Source organism: Giraffa tippelskirchi, chromosome 7, assembly GCF_054371585.1.
Source record: "Giraffa tippelskirchi isolate mGirTip1 chromosome 7, T2T-mGirTip1v1.2.pri, whole genome shotgun sequence".
In the NCBI taxonomy this organism is placed as follows: domain Eukaryota; kingdom Metazoa; phylum Chordata; class Mammalia; order Artiodactyla; family Giraffidae; genus Giraffa; species Giraffa tippelskirchi.
Window position 1 is genome coordinate 109,040,622 of NC_137281.1, and position 20,311 is coordinate 109,060,932.

The 20,311-nt window shown below is 37.9% G+C and overlaps 1 protein-coding gene and 1 non-coding gene across 4 annotated transcripts; one reads left to right on the top strand and one right to left on the bottom strand.

The window, feature by feature from the left end:
• The first annotated feature begins 1,818 nt into the window (after window positions 1-1,818).
• On the top strand, window positions 1,819-1,891 carry TRNAE-CUC (transfer RNA glutamic acid (anticodon CUC)). Its single transcript has one exon. It is a non-coding gene; the product is annotated as a tRNA-Glu (tRNA).
• A 4,045-nt stretch (window positions 1,892-5,936) lies between these two features.
• LACTB (lactamase beta) lies at window positions 5,937-20,281 on the bottom strand. 3 transcript variants are annotated; one of them, XR_014058856.1, is made up of 6 exons: window positions 19,858-20,281; window positions 19,348-19,414; window positions 17,642-17,832; window positions 16,996-17,347; window positions 15,959-16,120; window positions 5,937-6,739 (listed from the first exon to the last, which is right to left on the bottom strand). XR_014058856.1 is itself a non-coding variant. In XM_081507497.1 (6 exons), the coding sequence occupies exons 1-6, from the start codon at window positions 20,218-20,220 to the stop codon at window positions 6,208-6,210; spliced, it is 1,671 nt and encodes a 556-aa protein (XP_081363623.1). In that variant the 5' UTR covers window positions 20,221-20,281; the 3' UTR covers window positions 5,937-6,207. The 3 variants fall into 3 exon arrangements, 2 of the variants coding, with proteins under 2 accessions (XP_081363623.1, XP_081363624.1); XM_081507497.1 differs by having other exon boundaries at window positions 15,959-16,124; XM_081507498.1 differs by having other exon boundaries at window positions 15,959-16,124; window positions 19,639-20,281.
• Window positions 20,282-20,311: the final 30 nt, after the last annotated feature.

Genomic DNA, 20,311 nt, shown 5'->3' on the forward strand with positions numbered 1-20,311 from the left:
CTACTTAATGGGGTTGTTTTGAAGATAAAATGAGTTAACATATATAAAGTTCTTAGCACAATGCCTGACACATAGTGAGCACTCTGCTAATAGTATTCTTTTAAATAAAAAAGGATCCTGTCTCAAAATCAAGAACTTTCAAGTTCTATTTTTTTCTTTCAAATTATTTACCCACCTCATTACCACACTTGAGCATAGTTGTGTTAACTACTGCTGCAAAGCGAGCCACCCCAAAATTTAGTGGCTTAAAATAATGACAACATTCTTTTTCATGATTCTGTGGGTTGATCTTACCTGGGCTCATCATGTGGCTGTCTTCATCTGGAGGCTCAACTGGACTGGACGGTCCAAGATGACTTCAGTCACATGTCTGGTGCTGGCTGTCAGCTGAGGTATGTAGTAAGCTAGTCTGGTTTTCTTACATGGAAGTCTTGGAGGCAGAGTTCTCAGAGGGTGAAGATGGAAGTTTGAAGATCTATTGAAGCCTAAGCTCTGGAACTTATGCAACATCATTTCCACAACATTCCATAGGTCAAAACAAGGCCAGCCCAGGTTCAAGGGAGTGAAGAAAACAGACACCACCTTTGGCTGAGAAGAGAGGCAAAATCACATTGCATAGGAGCATGCAAAATCGAATGGGAGGACTTTGTGGCCATTAAAAATTTTACCACATTTTGGGAGAACTCCAATACTTATCAAGGCTATTCATTCTCCAACCCCATGAGCATGTCCAGGATCAATTTTTAAAGAAATGCTTTATTCATTTCCCCTATTCTGGATGGGCACAAACATATGTAGGAAATTTACATTAGAGGAAATCCAGGTGGCCAATGAATGCATGCAAATAGGTTTAACTTCACTAACAATAGGTAAATGCAAGTAAAAATAATCCAATATCATTTCCTATCCATTGCTCAGTCAAAAATTAAAAGTCAGTGTTGGCATACAAACAACAGAATTAGGTTCAGCTACATAAAACTGTCTATATTCAAGCATCTTTTGATCTGGAAAAATAACAATTTCATATGGTTCAACTCAAAGAAAAGGATGTTCCTTACAGCTCTTTATATAATAGTAAAAAAAAAAAAAAATCAGTTAAAAAATGGAGAGTATAATGTGATTATGTTGTTGTTGTTGTTACTTAGTCGCTAAGTTGTGTCCAACTCTGCGACCCTAGTGGATTGTAGCCCACCAGGCTCCTCTGTCCATGGGATTTCCCAGGCAAGAATACTAGAGTGGGTTGCCATTTCCTTCTCCAAGGGATCTTCCTGAACCACGGATTAAACTTGTCTCTTACATCTCCTGCATTGGCAGGCAGATTCTTTACTGCTGAGCCACCAGGGAAGCCCATATAATGTGATACAGTCATACAATATCATATTTTATAGCAGTTAAAATAAACTGGATTTATATTTATCAACTTCAGCAGATCACAACAAACAATGTTGAATTTAAAAAGGGAATGTAGAAAATGTATTATTTACATTTATACAAATAGCACCATAGTATACATAGTATACACATAGTATATATGTATATACTTGGCTGTGAAAGTATTAAACAAGGGAGTGGATGAATATACACCAACTCCTGACAGCAGGTCCCTGCAGGGCAAAAGTAGTGGGGCTTTGGGTGATGGTTCTAGGGGTCTTCAGTTTTATCTATTAAGTTTTACTCATTATTATTTTTAAATGAAGAAAATTTGACTAAATGTTAGCATTTTTAATTCTAGGTATTGGGATTACATGGGTATTTGCCATGTGAAACTTTTATGCTTTCTAGTATTTTTTTTCCACAAAAATAAAAGATCAGGGGAACTCCCTGGTGGTCCAGTGGTTAGGACTCGGTGCTCTCACTGCCAAGGGCCCAGGTTCAATCCCTGGTTGGGGAACTGAGATCCAAAAGCCTCATGGCACAGCCAAGGCAAAACAAAATATCAAGTAGCTATTCCAGTATCTCCTAAGAATAGAACTCAGACTATTTGAACCTGAATCAATAGCAAATAACAATATAATTCTTTATGCGTATAGTTGTGAAAATGTAGCTGTAAAATCCTAAAGGTTACAAGGAGAGGTTATTATCCTACAAAAGTAACTTCTTTCTTAATAAAATGCAATAATAAACTCTAACCCATCTAAATGAAGATTTACATTTTTTCTATAAAAACTACAAAGACGTATTTCCAGATCCTCAACTTTCAAATCTGGAGCAAAATTTTGAAATTTTTTATTCTACCATAGGAAGGTAAAGCAAATCATTTGTAGCCAATAACCACCTCGACAAGTTGTAAATTTCAGGAAAAAAAAACAACAACAAAAATGCAAGCAACTTGTGTCAAATTCTCCTGAGTTCTTTTTCCCTAAAGGATCAGCCACACCACAATTACCACTTTGGGAGATAAGGAAATTTATCAAAGCATTTCTAACGTTTCTATCTAGCATTTATCAAAGCATTAAGTAAGAAAATAAGTTATTATGGTAAATAGGAATTCTCAATGTGGGGTCAGTGAACCCCTGACGTTTGTACACTGGTTCACTTTGAGAAAGTTCCCAGCTCTTTCTCATAGTGTCAACAAGAATCCTAAAAAGTGAAAAACTAGTCTAAGGCAAGTGCCCTGTTCATAGTACACATTAACCACCTTCACAGACCTCTTCACACTTCGTGGCTGTAGCCCGTTGGCCAGTCCAGTCACATCGCACTTCTCCCGAACACTCAGACAACGCGCTTTCCTCCTCTCCCAGTGTAAATGTCACCTCCTTGGCAGGTCCCAGCGTTTCGCACTATGGTCTGTGTTAAGGTTCAAAGCTCACACTGGTATCACATGATCAAACTGAAAACATGATTATTAAAAAAAAATTTGTTTCTGTCTGTGGCGCGCAGCATATGTGATCTTAGTTCCCAGAAAAGGGATTGAAAGCACACCCCCTGCATTGCAAAGTGGATTCTTAACTACTGGACCACCAGGAAGTCCAAAAACATGATATTTTTATTAGAAATATTTTTTTAAATTGCTGTTAATTTTATTTCCCTTTTGTCACAATAATTGATGTTTAAAATTTAAAGAATAACATTAAAGGAAGGCATTTTCTATTTATCAAAGAAGCATGGGTTGAAAAATTTGACAAATAGGAATAGAAGACCTAGAAGTCAGAAGCCAGAAAGAAATAAGGAGATGAAATGGATCTGTTGTAGGGAGTTGCTGTCTGTATTTTGACCTCTCAGGAATATCCATCTACTTACCTTTATGGATCAAAGTGGAGTGAAGAAACAGGGTGAGAGCTCAGAACTATAGAATAAGCCTCTTTTATTTGAGAATAAAAAAACTTCCATTGTGTTTTGAATTTTCCCAAATTCAGTGTAGTCTACAATACTGATCATCTATGACTGTTACAACAAAATTTCCCAGTATGTCAACACTATAATAAGCCATCCATGGAGCCGGTCTCCCCAGTTGGCTCCCAATGAGCCTTACCTTCTGGTATTTATTCAGCCTTTGTGTAGCTCTCTCCCACACTGAACCAGGGTTGGTCTGTGTGATCAGGAGAAATTGGCATAAGTAGTACTGTTACTGTATGGCCTTCAAGGCTAGATTATAAAAGACACTGTGGCTTTTGCCTTCTCTCTTTTAATCACTCAATCTGAGGGAAGCATAGGACAGTCAAGCAGACCTATGGAGAAGTCCATGTAGTGAGACACTGAGACCTCTTCCCAAAAAGGCAGCAAGTGACGGAAGCTTCTTGCCGATAGCCACATGGCTGAACTATCTTGGAATTAGATCCTCTAGCCTCACTCTAGCCTTCAGGTGACTGAAAGTCCTGCTGACATCTTGTCTGCAGCCACAGGAGAGACCCTGAGCTAGAACTGCTCAGCTAAAATGCTCCCAAACTTATAAAACAGAGAATTTTTGAAATATAGTAGTTTGTTATGCAGCAATAGATAATTAATGCACAATACAGTTAAAGAAGCCAGACACAGAAGGCCACATATACTTCCACTTATACGAAATACCCATAATAGGCAAATCCAAAGAGACACAGACTAGATCGGTGGTTGTCAGGGCCTGGGAGTAGAGAGGAATGCAATGTTAATGGGTTTAAGATTCCTTTTTTGGGTGAAGATGTTCTGGAATTAAATGGGCACACAATCTTGTGAATATACTAAAACCATTAAATTGTACACTTTAAAGGTTGACTTTAAGGTATGTGAATAGTGAATTATAGCTGAAATACTTATTTTTTACATTGTAGATTTTGATACCTGGAAGCAGAGTACAGCTATAACAAAAGCCCAAAATGGGGGAGTAAATTTAGAACAGTGACTAGAAGTTGGAAGGATTTTGAAGAGTGTCCGTGAATGCCTGAGGAGCCTTGAAGCAACTGTTTAGAAGTATGATAGCCTTTGAGGAGGCTGCAGGTGTGGACTTAAAGGAGAGTAAGAAAATGTTACTGGAAATTGGAAGAAAGAGGATTACTGTTGTGAAGTGGCAGGAAGTTTAGCAACACTATTGCAACACTATTGCCTGCAAGACCACAGAAAGTAGACAGTGTGCCTAATGAACTAGGTAATCTAGCTGAGATTTCCAGACCCAGTATTGACTCTTGGCTTCTTCTTGTTGCTCATATTTCAATGCAGGATAGAGAGAAGCTAAACGAAGGGCTACTAAACAAAAAAATGCATCAATAACTGATGATTTAGAAATTTCCCAGACTTTCCAAATGACAAAAGATGCTAAAATTAAGAAATGGCTTCAAGGCAAAGATAAAATTTAGGGCACTTCCAGAAAATAAAACAAAAAACAGTCTAAAGATGAAATTGAGGGTATGATATATAAAATCCTTTATGACTGTGGAAAGAAGGAAGATGGTGTCTTGAGAGCTATTTTAACAATAGGTTTTAATAGAAGCTTAACAGTGTTTTCTCCAATTGTCTTAGCAGAATCTCAAGTTAGAGAGGGGTCTAGTTTGAAGAGATTTGGGGGCACAGCTCCTGTTTATTAGCATGAACCCCAGTGAGATTTGTAAGGGACTCACAGAGCTTTAAAAAATTACATGAGCAGGAAAACTGTTAAGTTAGGCTGCAAGGAGAATATCAAAGAGGCCTTTGGACCCTCAAACTTGTACAAGTAGGAAAGCAGGTTGTAGGACTTCCCTGGTGGTCCAGTCATTAAGAATCTCTGCTTCCTCTGCTGGGGGCATGGGTTGGATCCCTGGTCAGGAGTTAAGATTCCACATGTGACTTGGTGTGGCCAAAAACGAAAGCAGGCTGAGAAAGCTACTTAGATGCAAACACATGTTGTCTTTCATGAAAAGAGTAATTCAGAGGGCAGAGCCAAGAGTTTAGAGAACACAGCCAAGAGCCAAGAACTATTCTTAGGCCTTGAGCACTTACCAAGCAGCTGCCAACCTGTGTCTGGCTGGGGAGCAAATAACATCTTTAGTTCACAGATCTTAAAATTTGTGAGTGAATGAGCATTTGGGAAACATTTCCTCTGGGACCAGAGAAGCCTTTAGATGACTACAACATATTGTCTGCACCCTTATTAGAGACTGTGGTGCCAGATCCATCCAGTCAAACTACTCCTGAATTCTTGAGCTTCAGAAACCATGGGATAATAAATGTGAGTTCTTTTAAGCTGCAATAGAGAACTAATATACCATTTCTCACAATCTTGTTTCTGCTGTCATTTTTTTTTTTCTTTTTAAAACATATTTATTTGGTTGTGGCAGTTCTTGGTTGTGGCATGCAGGATCTTTAGTTGTAGTATGTGGGATCTATTTCCCTGACCAGGGATTGAACCTGGATCTCCTGCACTGGGAGCATGAAGTCTTAGCCACTGGACCACCAGGGAAGTACCATCTGCTGTCATATTAAAAGAACAGTATTTTGAGTCTGCTGTTGAATGAGATTTCCTCTGTATTACACATTCAGAAAGTACATTTTTATCAGAATATTTTATTTCAAGAGTTAACAGTTTTTTCAAAAAGTAAAAATATAGTTACTTCCCTGAGTATAAAGAACTCATCCTCCAATAAAAGACAATTACAAAAGTAAGCAATTAGAGGTACATAATTCTCTGCATTCAATTGTAGCCTATTACAAATTTATTCTTTAAAATTGCATATATTTTGGGACTTCAATGTTTCAAAACAAAACAAAAACCAAACAAACAAAAACAAAACCGTAACAGCTTGTTTTGCACCTGTGATGTTAAGGTACGTCTGATCTGTCTTTATCAAATTCCAGAGCAATCTTTAAAGCAGTGCTGTTGAGGCCAACAGACTGCATGTTACATATGATAGAAACAACTATTCCTCTTGGGGGGACCTTGTTATTTAGAGCTTCTGCATCCAGTTCTTCAGGAAGGACCAGCAGGACACTACTGGCACCCACTGCGCCTCCAGTGTGTGAGGCATAATGACGCTGCTTCCTGCAAGAACCGTATGTTTGCTTCTTTTCCACCACGCCCCATGCCATTGCATATTTACCCTCTTTATCCCAAGACATCTCTGTGTTAGGGACTGGTGTCCAAATCATAAGCATTGTTTCTGGTTTAAGATATCCAGGTAAAAGATTTTCATTTGAGTTCTTAAACAGCCCGACTTGGTAACCATACAGCATTGCATTCCCAAATTTCAGAAGGTCACCCACTGTAGACAGAAATCCACCACCAGCCCATTTATAGGAGTTATCCACGTAAGGTGTGTTGACAAGGCGTTTCTTTTTATTGTAAACATAAAATCTAAAATGAAATAAGAATAGTCATTAAAAATGTGATAGTCTAGTATTGACTTCATACATGAAGATGAATAGAAAAATGTATACATGAGACAGATTGTATTCCATTGTAGTGAATGTATTTTCTCAAAAAGTAACCACTAATTTTCAGTATGATTCAAATAAAATTAAACACAAGTTACTAAGTATAGAAAGCAGATTGTTTTTTCTATTGGCAAGGCTTGCCCATGCTGAGTGTATGAAACTTCTAATACCGTTAAAAGATGTACTGATTAGTACACGTGATATATATTTGCCCTGTGCAGATGCAGAAACACCTAATGTTTGTTAGATATTTCCAGTTCCTGGGTTCAGTGAACCATGTGTTATATGTAAATTTTACAACTAAAAACGTACCATTGGGATGTTCAGGAATAAGGTTAATATTTATAAGAAGACTACATCTCCTGGTTAAAAATAACATAGAAATACTATGTATAATAATGGGATGTGGTACTTTCTTGGTGTAGTGGAAGCAGCAGAAGTTAGCAAATCTCAGCCTGAATCCCAACTCTCACCCTTAATAGCTATGTTTATTTTATTTGATTAATAAACACGTATATACTTCTTACTATGTTCCAGGTATTGTTCTAAGAACTGCATACATATGAATTAATTTATTCCTGTAACAATGTTAGGAGATAGGTACTATTACAATTCCTAAGGCACAGAGAATATACATAACTTGTCCAAAGCCACATAGTTTATATGTAGCAGAAATGGATTAACATCTAGGCAATCTGTTGCCTCTCTGCTTCCGTCCTAATTTGTAAAATGGGGACAAAAACATCTACTTTGCAGAGTTAGAAATAAATGTATAAAGCACTCTGCATATTTATAATAGGTACTTAATAAACGTTTACTCACTTAAGTATTCAATGGTTATTCAAGGAACACGTACTATGTGCCAGGCACTGTTTGGATGCTGGGATAAAGTGTAAAACAAAAGAGACTAACCTCATGAGGTTTCCATTCTAATATGAGGAGACTGTACCATAAACATTAGGTACGTAAAATGAAATCACAAAATAAATAAAGGACACAACTCTTGAGGCTCCTGCCTTTCAAGATTCATAATAAAATGGTATTCTTGGGTTTTCAGTTTGCTGACAGTTGTCTCACCTGTAATGACTCTCATCTTCATCCATCCTTGACTATTCCTAAGCACAGTTAGACCTGAATCTCACCGTCACTGTAAACTGTTTTATCACTAGGGTCTCAAACTCAGAAATTTCTTCCTATGACTATGACTTCCAATCCTTCCAGCTCTCCAAATGAACCTGCTCTCTGCCCTCAATGGAACCTTCATCCATGCCCATTGAGTCTTCTCAATTTTCCCAGGTCTTTTAGTTTCTACTAGTTTCCCCTGATTTTCTCTTCTAGGCTGAACTACATCATCAGTCATTTCAACTATTTTGATTGTGGTCTTTAGTGAGACCACATCTTTCGGTTCCTCACTGTTCTGAACTTACACGATACCAATCCATCAATCCTGAATAAACCTAGGTACGCCGTATCTACTAAGAAAGGTTGCAGGAATTCATATAACAAAGCTGACTGCTATAAATTCATACTCTTCCTAAGGGTCTTTGCTGTTGTTCTCAAATCCTTTTGTTCTTTTCCTGGGTACTCTCTGGTATTGCTGTTGTTGCTGTAGTCACTAAGTTGTGTCCAACTCTTTGCAACCCCATGGGCTATATAGCCTACCAGGCTCCTCTGTCCATGAGATTTCCCAGGCAAGAACATTGGAGTGGGTTGCCATTTCCTTCTCCAGGGGATGTTCCCAACCCAGGGATCAAACCCGTGTCTCTTGCATTGGCAGGCAGACGCTTTACCACTGAGCCAGCAGGGAAGCCCCCTCCCTGGTGTACTCTTCATAGCTGGGGCTCCCAATCTCTTCCACTCTCAGCCCTCTATCCTACTTCAGGCTTAGTCAGCAGATAACTACATTCTTTGTTTTACTGAGAAGATTGAGACCATCCAAAGTGAGCTAGAAACGCCCATCTTCATCTTAAAATGCATTTACATCATCATGCAATCTATAAAAAAAAATTTCCTATTGTTTTCAAGACTAATTCTCCTACCTGCATCTTTGACCACCTCCTATCACCTCTACAACCTTGTTTCACCAGTTATACTTCCTAGATTGTAGTATCTCCTTGCAGTTTGTCCTCCAGGCAGAAGCCACAGATTGTGCCTCCTCCTTTTCCCAGCCATAAAAAACCCTCCAATGGTTATGAATGTAATGAGAATAAAACCCAAATTTCTCACAATGGTCTATGACACAGTCAATGGCCTTCAGTAGAGGCAGTACTAACTCCCCAAGGGGAATTGTGAGAGGCATTTTTTTAGCTGTCACAATTATTGGAAGGCTATTACTGAGACTTAGGGGGTGGGGCCTAAGGGTCCTAAATGCCCTGTGGCGTATGGGAAAGTCCCATACCACGGTGCATTCTCCTATATCTATATCCTGTGAGATCAACCATCCTACCAGATGTTCATGTAAGCAAAAATAAAATCTGTTTATAACTAGTTGAGCCTAGAACCTCCTCCATTTTATATGTAAATACAAACTACTTTTTGCACATTTTTACTCTAAGATGAATTCTTGAATGCAGCCTTTGTGAAAATTGAAGACCACACTGTATTTTGCTCAAAACTTTAGCCAGAGTTAGCCACTAAGGACATGAGTTGAAGCACCAAATGCAATAAACCTGTACTGGTCTGCATTTACTTGTCACATTTAAAATAATTTTACATATTAACTTGCAGCTGACTTTGTTACATCTTCGCATGTTGTGGTAAGTAAACGTTATCATATAGAAAACGACTATTATATACCATATTTGTCTATTATATAATATTCCTCTTATTTCTTTTTTTTACATTTTAGTTAGAGTATTGAATATAGGTTATATGATTTCCTCTTTTCATTTCAGATAGTAAGGGAAGTGTTAAAACATATTGTTAAAGTAAGGGGCAGTGGGTCTAATGGCACTGATACTCACTGTCCAATATAATTTAGCCCTTGCTTACCTCTCTGACCTCATCACTTACAACATCTTGTCTTCCTTCATAGCTTTCCTTATTATTCATGTTTCAATTCAACTGACATGGCCTAAAACCAATATATTTTAAACAGACCTCCCCTTAACAGCCTCTTCCTGAATATCCCACTGCTCTGTTCTATTTTCTTCATACCAATATAGGCGATTCTTAGTTTACATTTCCATAGAAGGTAAGTTTCATAAGGGCGGGAATCTTATCTACCTGGTTCATTGATATTTCCCCCATCTAGAACAGTACTGGACATTCACTGAGTACTGTGAAATATGTTGAACACGTGAAAGCATCATTTGTTGGCCAAGCATTTAATGGAGACTCCTTGCAAGGCATTTGAGAGAAAGGAGAAACCATACACTGTGGCTGCTCTCAAGGGCAAACAGTCTTGTTGGACAGTTCTTAAATTTTAGAGCACCATATGAATTGCCTGAAGATTTTGTTAAAGCACAGATTCTGCTTCAGTAGGTCTCGGGAGGGCCCCAAATCCTGCAGTTCTAAAGTGATGCCAATATTGCTTTGAGTAACAGGTTGTGGGATGACTAGCAAGATGGATGTGAGGAATCCTGAGCACTAGTGAGAGCAAGACTTGTTGAAATGGTTCCTCACTCTGCTGGGGAGCAAGAGAGTTCAGTTTGACTGAAGCAGAGAGCTCTTCAAAAGGTGATGCCAGAGGAGTAGACACGGGGACAGGGTACATGTCACAAAGGCTTTCCTTGCCATGATAGGAATTTTGACGCCTTCACCTTAGTTCACAAAATGCTCTAGTTTTCTATATGCTAAGGGAAAAAAAAAAACCACACTTTTTTTTCCTTATCCTCGTTACAGCTTCCCGTTTCCAGTCTCTTCACTCTCATGTATTGCCAAACTACACGAAACAGTCCACATCCGCTGTTTCCATGCACTCACCCTCTCCATTCATTCAGTTCCTTAGAACATGGCTTCTGTTTCCTCATCTCTACTAGACAGCTCTCTTGCATGTTATCAAGGATCTTCTAATTCCCCTCATTCTAGCTTCCCCTGTAGCACTGTGACCCACCACATCACTGACACTCCCCACAGGCCACTTTGCGCTCTCTCTTCTAGCTCTCAGTCCCATGATTCCCCAGATCCCTCCCATCACCAGGGGTTCCAGGGTCCCAGGTCTTCTTTTCTATAGGAATTAACTACAAAACTGCAGCTGTACCACAATCCCTGTTCCAAATTTACCACCGGATTTTCTACTAGCATTAATGATTCTCAAATTTGTTTCTCAATGTTGTTTACCAGAATGAGTAGTGGGCCTCATCCCTCCCTTCAAAATTCATAACTCTGAAGGATAGTGGGCACATAATTTGAAAAATGACTCCTTTTCTTCTGTCATGATTCTTATATGTCCCCCAAAAGTCCAAGTCATAATATTGGGTGAAGCAGGAGTGACCACAGGTATGTGCTCTGAAGATTAAAAAAGTCTACAGAGGATCTAAATATGCTCCCCTCAGAGCCAATGATTTGATACATTAGTCTTCTCATTTTGCAAAATGAACGTGTCCAGAAGTGGTCTCTTCCGAACCTTCTCATATTTCTCCTCTCCATTAAGACCTTTCCTGCCTCTCTTGCCCTCAACTCTCTCACATTCAGTAATGACAAATCCCATCATTCAACCTTAGCTTTCTGTCTAATCTTTCTCCCTTCCTTTCATTCCTATAGCCACTCTTGTATTTTAGGTCCTCGTTACTTTTTGCCTGAACTCTGATTACACCTGTATTTCCAGTCAATCAAATTTCAAAAAAAATAACATGATAGAATAATAAAAATAGGTTTCTCATTGAAAAATATATTTGTTAGAGTGAACTCCAAGTTTGTAAACTAGGAGAGACCTACAAAACTATTTTGGTTAATAATCAGCTTTGCATTATACAACCTTTAATGAAGCGTTTCAAAGCACTTATATCAAGGCTGGAAATTAGGATCACTCCTCTTTTAAAATAAATTCTAAGCTTTAATCTTTTGATTCCTTTTTACAGAGGACAAATTAATGACTTCTCATGAAAATAATCTTGATCAGCTGAATGATAACTTCACTATTTCAAATTCTCAAGGGATTTCTGCACTAAAAGAATGGAATTATGGACACGAGTTCTTCAATTACTGGAATATCTTTGTAACTGAATAATTGATGGAATGATGCCAGATGACAAAACAGTCATCCTGAAGAATCTCTATAGTTTCTGTACAACAACATTATAGTACTGTAGAAATCTACATCTAGAAGCTTATAAATGCAAAATAATTTTAAATCCTTTTTAAATGCCTTTACAAATAACTATGCATCACTTTGTATTTTATTGCTTTAAGAAGTTAAAAAACCCATAGAATTTAACATGCTTATTATACAAACCAATCCCACTCTAACATTTAGCATTAACATGGGCTGAACCTACTACGAGAGAGTCCATCAGCTAAAGGCATAAAAGAGAGCTTCACAAGGAACAATGCTTAATCTTAGAAGATACTTGTGAAAATAAAGGTAATTAATAATAAAGTCAATAAGAGAAGGTAAAGACCATATTTATACTGTCAAAATACAGCAAACACTTCAGAAAACATTTGATTTTGGTCCTATCAATTATGAAAGTGATCTTTGTTGCAAGTATTATACCAAACACAGAGGAAATATGAATGGAGTCTAATAATAAGCTAATACATTAACTAAGGATTCTCCCATCAACAGTGTCCTTCAATGGCAAGAACATTCACTCCATTCCCCGTAGGTCTTTGCTTAAAGGGTTAGTTAGTTTACTTGCTTATACAGAGTATATTTGAAATACAGAATCAATATATCTATTTGCATATACAGAATCAATGTTCCTATTCTTTAAGAAACTCTAGTTTTATTCAGGACAACCATGCACCCAGCTGAAAACTGATTTATCTGCATTCCTTACAGCTGAATGTGGCCTGACACTAAAATTCTGGCCAAAGAAATGTAGGTAGTATTTCAGGGTGGGATTCTCGGAAAATACCTCAAACAGGTGACAGATACTATGAGGTGCTATTTTAAAAACACACACACATTCACATAGAGAAGTGATAAAGATGGTAAATATTTACTTTTGGGACACAGTAACTCTAAAAAGCCTAGGTCAAGATAATATTTATGATTATACCAAGGGGTCAGTAGACTAGATAACAAAGCTGCAAACTTTTGCTTGAAATTTTATTTCTTGTAAAACTGTACCATAAAACAAATAGAAACATATGCAATTACTAAGTTTTACTTTAAGGTTTTTTGTTTTTCTTAAACATACATCTTTGAGAAGATTTCTTTTACTCCCTGCACTTCCACTTGAAGCTGGTGCCTCTAAGCCCTTTTGAAATAATTATTACAAAAATAAAAAAGAATCCACACCTCTAGAGTTGAGCTCTAGAGGCCCAAATAGAAATTCTATCAAGTAAAATAAAAACAAAGAAAACAGACAGAACATTTTCCTTTGTAACCATTCCTTCTTCTTTTAGTGTCCTACTTTATTTCTGTAGCCTATTTAATCTACCTAAAATGACTCACTTACTCCTTTAGCAACACTGGGCACAAGCAAAATCTAAAGAAAAACCCAGAGCTGATGGAAACCTTTAACGGTAGAAACAGACACCCACTGCCTTTTCTCAAAGAATGGGCGATAAGATGAAATTAACTCACGGTCACATGCCATGTTTTGATATTTGTGCATTACTTACCAAGAAGACAATAAACAACAACTGATGTGCAGTCTGCACATTCATGGAGACTTAATTTTCAGTTGAGAAAAGAGGTTCAGTGATTCTCCCTTATATAGAAGAGTAGGTATTTGTTATCAAATGCCTAGATTTAACTCAGAATAAGGTTATGCATCTATGCCAACATTATTAGAGAATCTTTTCTAGATTCAACTGACAACTTCAGGTGTTATTTTTTTCAGTAGAATATAATGTGGACCTAGATATAATAAGCATTGTCTGAAAACTACAGGTCATCTCCATCATTAAAGTGTCTACAAATAACAAATGCTGGAGAGGGTATGGAGAAAAGGGAACCCTCCTACACTGTTGGTGGAAATATAAGTTAGTGTAGCCGCTATGGAGAAGAGTAAGGAGGTTCCTCAAAAAATTAAAAACAGAATTGCCATATGATCCAGCAATCCCACTCTTGGGCATATACTCGGACAAAACCATAATTCAAAGAGATACATGCAGCCCTATGTTCATAGAAGCACTGTGTGCAATAGCCAAGACATGGAAGCAATCTGAATGTCCACTGACGAATAAAGAAAGATGTGGTGTGTATACACACACACACACACACACACACACGATGTATACTCAGCCATAAAAAAAGAAATAATGTCATTTGTAGCAACATGGATGTAACTAGAGATTATCATACTAAGTAAAGTAAGTCAGGAAGAGAAAGACAAATACCATATGATATCACTGACATGTGGAATCTAAAATACTGCACACATGAACCTATCTACAAATCAGAAACAGACTCACAGACATAGAGAATGGGCTTGTGGTTGCCAAAGGGGAGGTGAGGAGGCAGAGGGGTGAACTGGGAGCTTGGGGTTAGTTGATGCAAACTGTTACATTTAGAATGGATAAACAATGTCCTACTAACACAGCACAGAGAAATATATCCCATCTCCTGGGATACACCATAATAGAAAAGAATATTAAATAAAGAATGTGTATATGTGTATAACTGAGCGTCTTTGCTATACAGCAGAAATTAGCACAACATTGTAAATCAACTACACTTCAATTAAAAAAAAAAAAAAAACAGGACAAAACAACAAAAAAAAACTACAGGTCATTCAAAAATTAAAATTCATTGCTTGCTGCTAACGTAATTTCTTTTAGGTTCAAAAAAATCTCTTTCAGGCTGATTTGCAATGCATATTTGATCCTTTTAAATAAGCTGGTAATTTAACTAAATACAACAGAAAACTGAACAAAGCTAGTGTGGGAAGATAAAGCTAAAAACATCTACCATTTCATCCAGTCAAGTATCATTAAGTCATTTGTAAAGCATGTTCTCTAATGGAAACTTAAAAGGTAAAAGTAACAGCTGATTTGTTAAATGTGTTGTTACCTTTCTAACCAACCAAATAATAAGAGTGAAATGGAAAACACCGTTAACTGTAAAACTCGTATTAGTCTTTAGTCACAAGATTTTCTTTCACTGCCTTTTTTATATATTACTAGTAAAAATTATGACAAAATTTTAGCTTGATTATCCCAATAAAATGATTTTCAAAGTTTTACAGGGGAGAAAACTGGTATATACCACTTCAAATTACCAGCACCAGTAAAGGAATACAATGAATTCATGTGACTTCTGAGAGATCTGATGACTAAATGTAATGTGTGATCCTAGATTAGATCCTGCACCAGAAAGAAAAAGTTTTTCCTTGTGTTATAAAGAACATTATTGGGGCAAGTGATAAAATCTGAATAATGTCTGTAGATTTCATATAAGCATTATGTTGATGTTAATTCACTGAATGCCCTTAGTTTTAGAAAATATATATTTAAGTATTTATGGGTACCACTTAAGTATAAGGGGTACCATATTGCCAACTGATTTCCAAATGGCTGAGAAAAAAATAACATAGAGACAGACAGATAAAGCAAATGTGGTAAAATAACTAACATGTGGGGAATCTAGTTGAAGAGTATATGAAAATTCTTTGTACCAGTTTGTGTAACTTATCTATAAGTGTAAGATAATTTCAAAATTAAAAAAATAATTAAAAATAATAAAAGGTAAATAAAACATTAATTAAAATATAAAGGATGATGGAAGATCAAATTATAGACACCCATGATGGGTACAATTTTAGTTTAATTATTCATGTGCTTAAATTATTATTGCTAACTTTTATCCAAGGACCTTGGGCTATTTCATATATATATATGAATATATATATGAAAAATAAAATATATTTTATTTTACTTACATTATAGGTGGAAAAAGAGACATGAAGAAAAGCTCCCAAAATGTGGCAAGTTGATTATGGAATGGAGACAAGCAAAGTGTGACTTTAAATTGATAACATAGTGTGAAGATGCAAGATAGCTAGACATATCAGAGGTAATCATTTACCTTGCTCTATTGTAAATCACTGGCTCATTTTCCTCCTGCACAGTTGTCAGCATATCCAAGTCATGGAATATTTTCTGCATATAGTCCAAATATTTATATCCTGAAGCTCTTTCTACTATGGCTGCCAGTAGGGTATAGCCAAAAGTTGAATACAAAAACTGACTACCTTGAGACATCATTGCAAAGGGGAAAAAAAAAAGAAAATGCTTCATTATTATTCAAAAACATGCAAAATATTTTCCTACTGAAAACTGGCATACTTTTAAAACTAGAATATTTTACTGAAGCATTTAAGTGAAGATCATGGATGATATGTTAACGAATTTAGCCAACTTTGCAATGGCCCTGCTTATTCCATGTCTCAAACACAAGAATATTAATAAAATGACCAATATATTTATTAGTTTTTTTGTTTGTTTTTTGATTTCTTCGCCATGCCCCGACCATGCCCCTTGCCATGGAAGGGTGGAGTCCTAACCACTGGACCTCTAGGGAATTTCCACAAACCACTTTTAAAATGAAAATGGAATACAAGGACATAAGCCTGCAGTATATTTAAAGATAAAGTGGTTTTAGCAGGCATCATACCAAAAAATACACAAAAAATTATTTTTATAGAGCAGCTTTTTGGGAAATAAAATTAAGCTGGGGTATGCTAATTTCTTTAAGAAATGAACCCACAAAACAAATTGAACAATTTAAATATTAAATACTAACAAAATACAAAAAATCAGCAGTGCTTCATCATGCAAACTTTGGTCCAAATTTTACTTGGAGGGCTATTCCAATACCTAATTTTTTCCATGAATATCTTGATACTGAGAACCCATTAAATGTCCAGGTAGCCTCCAGTGAAGTTAAAGCAAACAACTAACTGCCTGAAGCTAGGCTTTGTTAAGAACTATAGACAACAAAGGCAAGCATCTAACAAAACCATGCCGTCATCAATCACATTGAATGCACTAAGGATGGTATCATTTTGGAGTTTCTGAAAATTAATCATTCAATAATGATGACTTTAAGAAATTAACACTCACCAGGTTTGAAGAACAAAGGGTCATTTTTAAATAATCTTAGAGATTCAATTGAATTTTCAAATTTTTCTTTCAAATATAATTCACCTTGTTCAAAATCATTCTTTTTCTTGCAAGGTTTTGAATTTCGGCCTTTGGTTTCATTATCTTGCTCTACCTTAGCTTTAGCAAAGTCATTCTTTTCATTACTTTTGCCTCCTTTTTCTTTTAACTCTTTTTCTTGGTCAGATTCCATCATCCCTTTCATCATCTTTAAGGCTTTATAAGCTTTCTCTTCTTTCACCTTTTTCATGTCCTTTTCATAATGACGAATTCCACTTAAGTGGGAAATCAATAATCTTGTTGTGACAGACACCTAACAGTAAAAACATGAAAATTCAACTACAGTATTAAACTGCATAATAAAAAGTCAGTAGCCTTGGAATAATGTTTCAGCAATATTTTCCACTTTAAGCTGCTGTTGTCATATACACATCTTTAGCCTCAAATTTCAGAAAAATATCCACTCAGTTATTATCAGGATAAAATAAAACTTTAATCCATTAATAAAATTTAAAAACAAATCAAAGAATCTTATGAAACCTTTGAAACCACTTAGACATTAGAAAACCACTTAGTCATTAGAAAAACGAACTATGAGTTTCATTACCTTTTCACCTTCATATTCTTTTTCTGGGAATTCAGGAACATAATGTTGTATTGGAATATCAAGATCCAGTTTCCCTGCTTCCCACAGTTTGGCAATAGCAACCATGGTGAGGCTTTTGCTGATACTGGCAATTCTCATAACTGTCTCTGGCTTGCATGGTACACGGTTCTCAACGTCAGCATAACCTAAACCTTTGGGAGAAAAAAGCAAAAAGTCGTAATAGGTCTCACGGTCAAAGGAATGTTAAAAAACTTAAATAATACTATCTTAAAACATTCTGTGTGCTTATCAAAAGAAAAAGCTATTCCACTTGCATAATTAATCAAAACTGAACATATAAGGGATGAGCCTTAGCAATACTGACAACAGTAGGCCTAACAATTTAACCTTATAACAAGACTGAAATTGTACCCTGTGCAAAACAGTATTGTTATGATTCAGTTACTAATGCTTAGCTTATCTAAACAATTTGGTTATTCCATATTTTAAATAAATAACATTCTTTAAGGAAAACATCGTTCTTCAGATTATATTTACTCTTGATTTTTTAGCAAGTTTATACAAAATCCCTTAAAACAACTAATAAAACAAATGTGAAAAGATGCCCCAGGAAACCAATCAAGCTAATCATCAATTAAATTCAGCTGCAGGTCAGAAGAAAACTCAAGGACTCATGGGGTCGCAAAGGGTCAGATACGACTGACTGAACAACAACTAGTTTAAATAAAGCTCCTTCTAGAAAATATTTTAAGTTTGGTTTCATCTTCTGTAGGATAAAAGTGTGGCAATCTAAGATATACAAAGAACTTAGATCTTAAAAGAATGAAAAGGTGTAATTATTTTCACCTGTAAGTGTGGATTATGCAGAAAAATACTTGCATAAAAACAAAGCCCTCACCTACAGAGCTTACATTTATATAATTTTTATTATAATATCTTTCATAAATGTTGATTGGGCTACACTTAAACTTGGACAAAGAATCATTTTTCTTTAAATTCAAAACCTTACTGCTCCTATCAACTTCTAAAAGTACTCCTTCCTTTAAATGATGTCCGAAACATTTCCTAAAAGCTGGGTTTCTAAAAACCTGCTGTGATGAGTTGGGCCAATTTGTGCACAAGGGAAAAGTAAATCAAATTACAAAATTCTTTGATAAAAGTATCATAAAATGATTAGAAATCTCTCTTCCCAAGTTGCTAGCTTTTTGTCTGAAAATATAGCTGACAGCCCTGTATAGTCAAAAACAAAAACAAATAAAGTAGATTGTAAACTCATTGAGGAAAAGGAATCATGTATATCCCCAGTTCTTAGTACTGTGCATTTTACACAACAGTCAATAAATTGTTGACTGAATTAAAAAAGAAAAACACTACATTCTGATGTTTTATTTAATCATAAGGGTTATCTACAAACGTGCAGTTAACAGGCTGTTTTATACACAACTTTGAAAGCAATAAATTCAGTCTTTTAAGAAAGTGGGGGTAGAAACAAGCCATCTTTGAGACTCCAATTTATTCATCAGAGTCACATTTTAAACCTTGCTATTCTATTCCAACACAGAATAAAGTCCAATTCTTTATTCTGTTAGACACTTTTCTCTAAAGTATGTATCCCACTTCGTGGGATTCATTCTGAACAGTAACACATCATTTCATTCACCGACTGGCAGAAAACAAGCCAATAAATAAAGCTATTCTGAGCCTACCTTCTGACCAGATTTCTTTTCCATCTACAGAGACTCCAACTACGATGCCCGGTGCGCCCACCTCATCCTAAGAGCCAAGGGGAAAGCACAGTTCAAGAGCACAGTTCAAAGACAGGCCGAAATCCGCCGCAGATCCGCCTGCGCCTTCCCCGAGGGCTTCCCTCGGCCCCGCCCCACCACGCCCCCTCGGTCCGGGCCCCGCCCACCTCGGCTCGGGCCGGCCGGGCGCGAACGGTGAGGGGTGTGCCTGCTGGGCACCCTGAAGGGGAAGGGGCGGTCCCCGAGGCGGACCTTGACCTCCGCCCCGACTGGGGCAACCTCCCAACAGCTTCTGACCAAGGCCGGGAGAACGGAAAACGGGAAGTCTTTCTCGCCACCAGCCGGCATCCCGCCGCCCGGGATGGGGTCCGCTTGCCCCGAAGGATAACCACCAAGGGGCCTCATTATTCCGGGGTGACGCCGGGGGTGGGGCGCCGGGTTCCCGGCTGCCTACGCCCCCGGCCGCTCCACCTTTATCCTGTGCAGGAGGTCGCGGCTGCTGTCGATGGCTCTGGCGAAGTGCCTGGCGTGCGGCGGCGCCGGGGTCTGCGGAGACCATGGGGCGAGGGGCAGTTCCTGCGGCTGCAGCGGCTCGGCCTGAGGCGGCGCCTCGGGGTCGGGGGCTGCGGCGGGTGGCGCGGGGGATGCGCCCTTCAGCCCGCCGGCCAGCTTCACCCCAAGTGCCAGCCCCAGCCCCAGCCCGAGGCCCCCGACCCACCCGGAGCCGAGTGGCGGCAGCCCGGCGCGCTGATGAGCCGCACGCCGCCCACAGCCCCAGGCGCAGCCCCCGGTAGTCGCGGCCCTGGCCGTCACGGCTGACAGGAGCCGGTGCATGGTGTCTCTAGCGAGCCGGCAGCTTCAGAGCTCCCGCAGGCCGGGCTGGCGACTGAGGCTCAAGGAAGGGATGGGAGGGGAGGGGAAAGGA

Bases quoted from the DNA above. Each gene is read 5' to 3' on its own strand.
- LACTB (XM_081507497.1), bottom strand. From the start codon at position 20,220: ATGCACCGGCTCCTGTCAGCCGTGACGGCCAGGGCCGCGACTACCGGG. The intron at 17,348-17,641 runs GTAATGAAACTC...TTTTACTGTTAG, and splicing joins AAGAATATGAAGGTGAAAAG to GTGTCTGTCACAACAAGATT. The intron at 16,125-16,995 runs GTGAGTGTTAAT...TGATGTCTCAAG, and splicing joins CCCTTTGTTCTTCAAACCTG to GTAGTCAGTTTTTGTATTCA.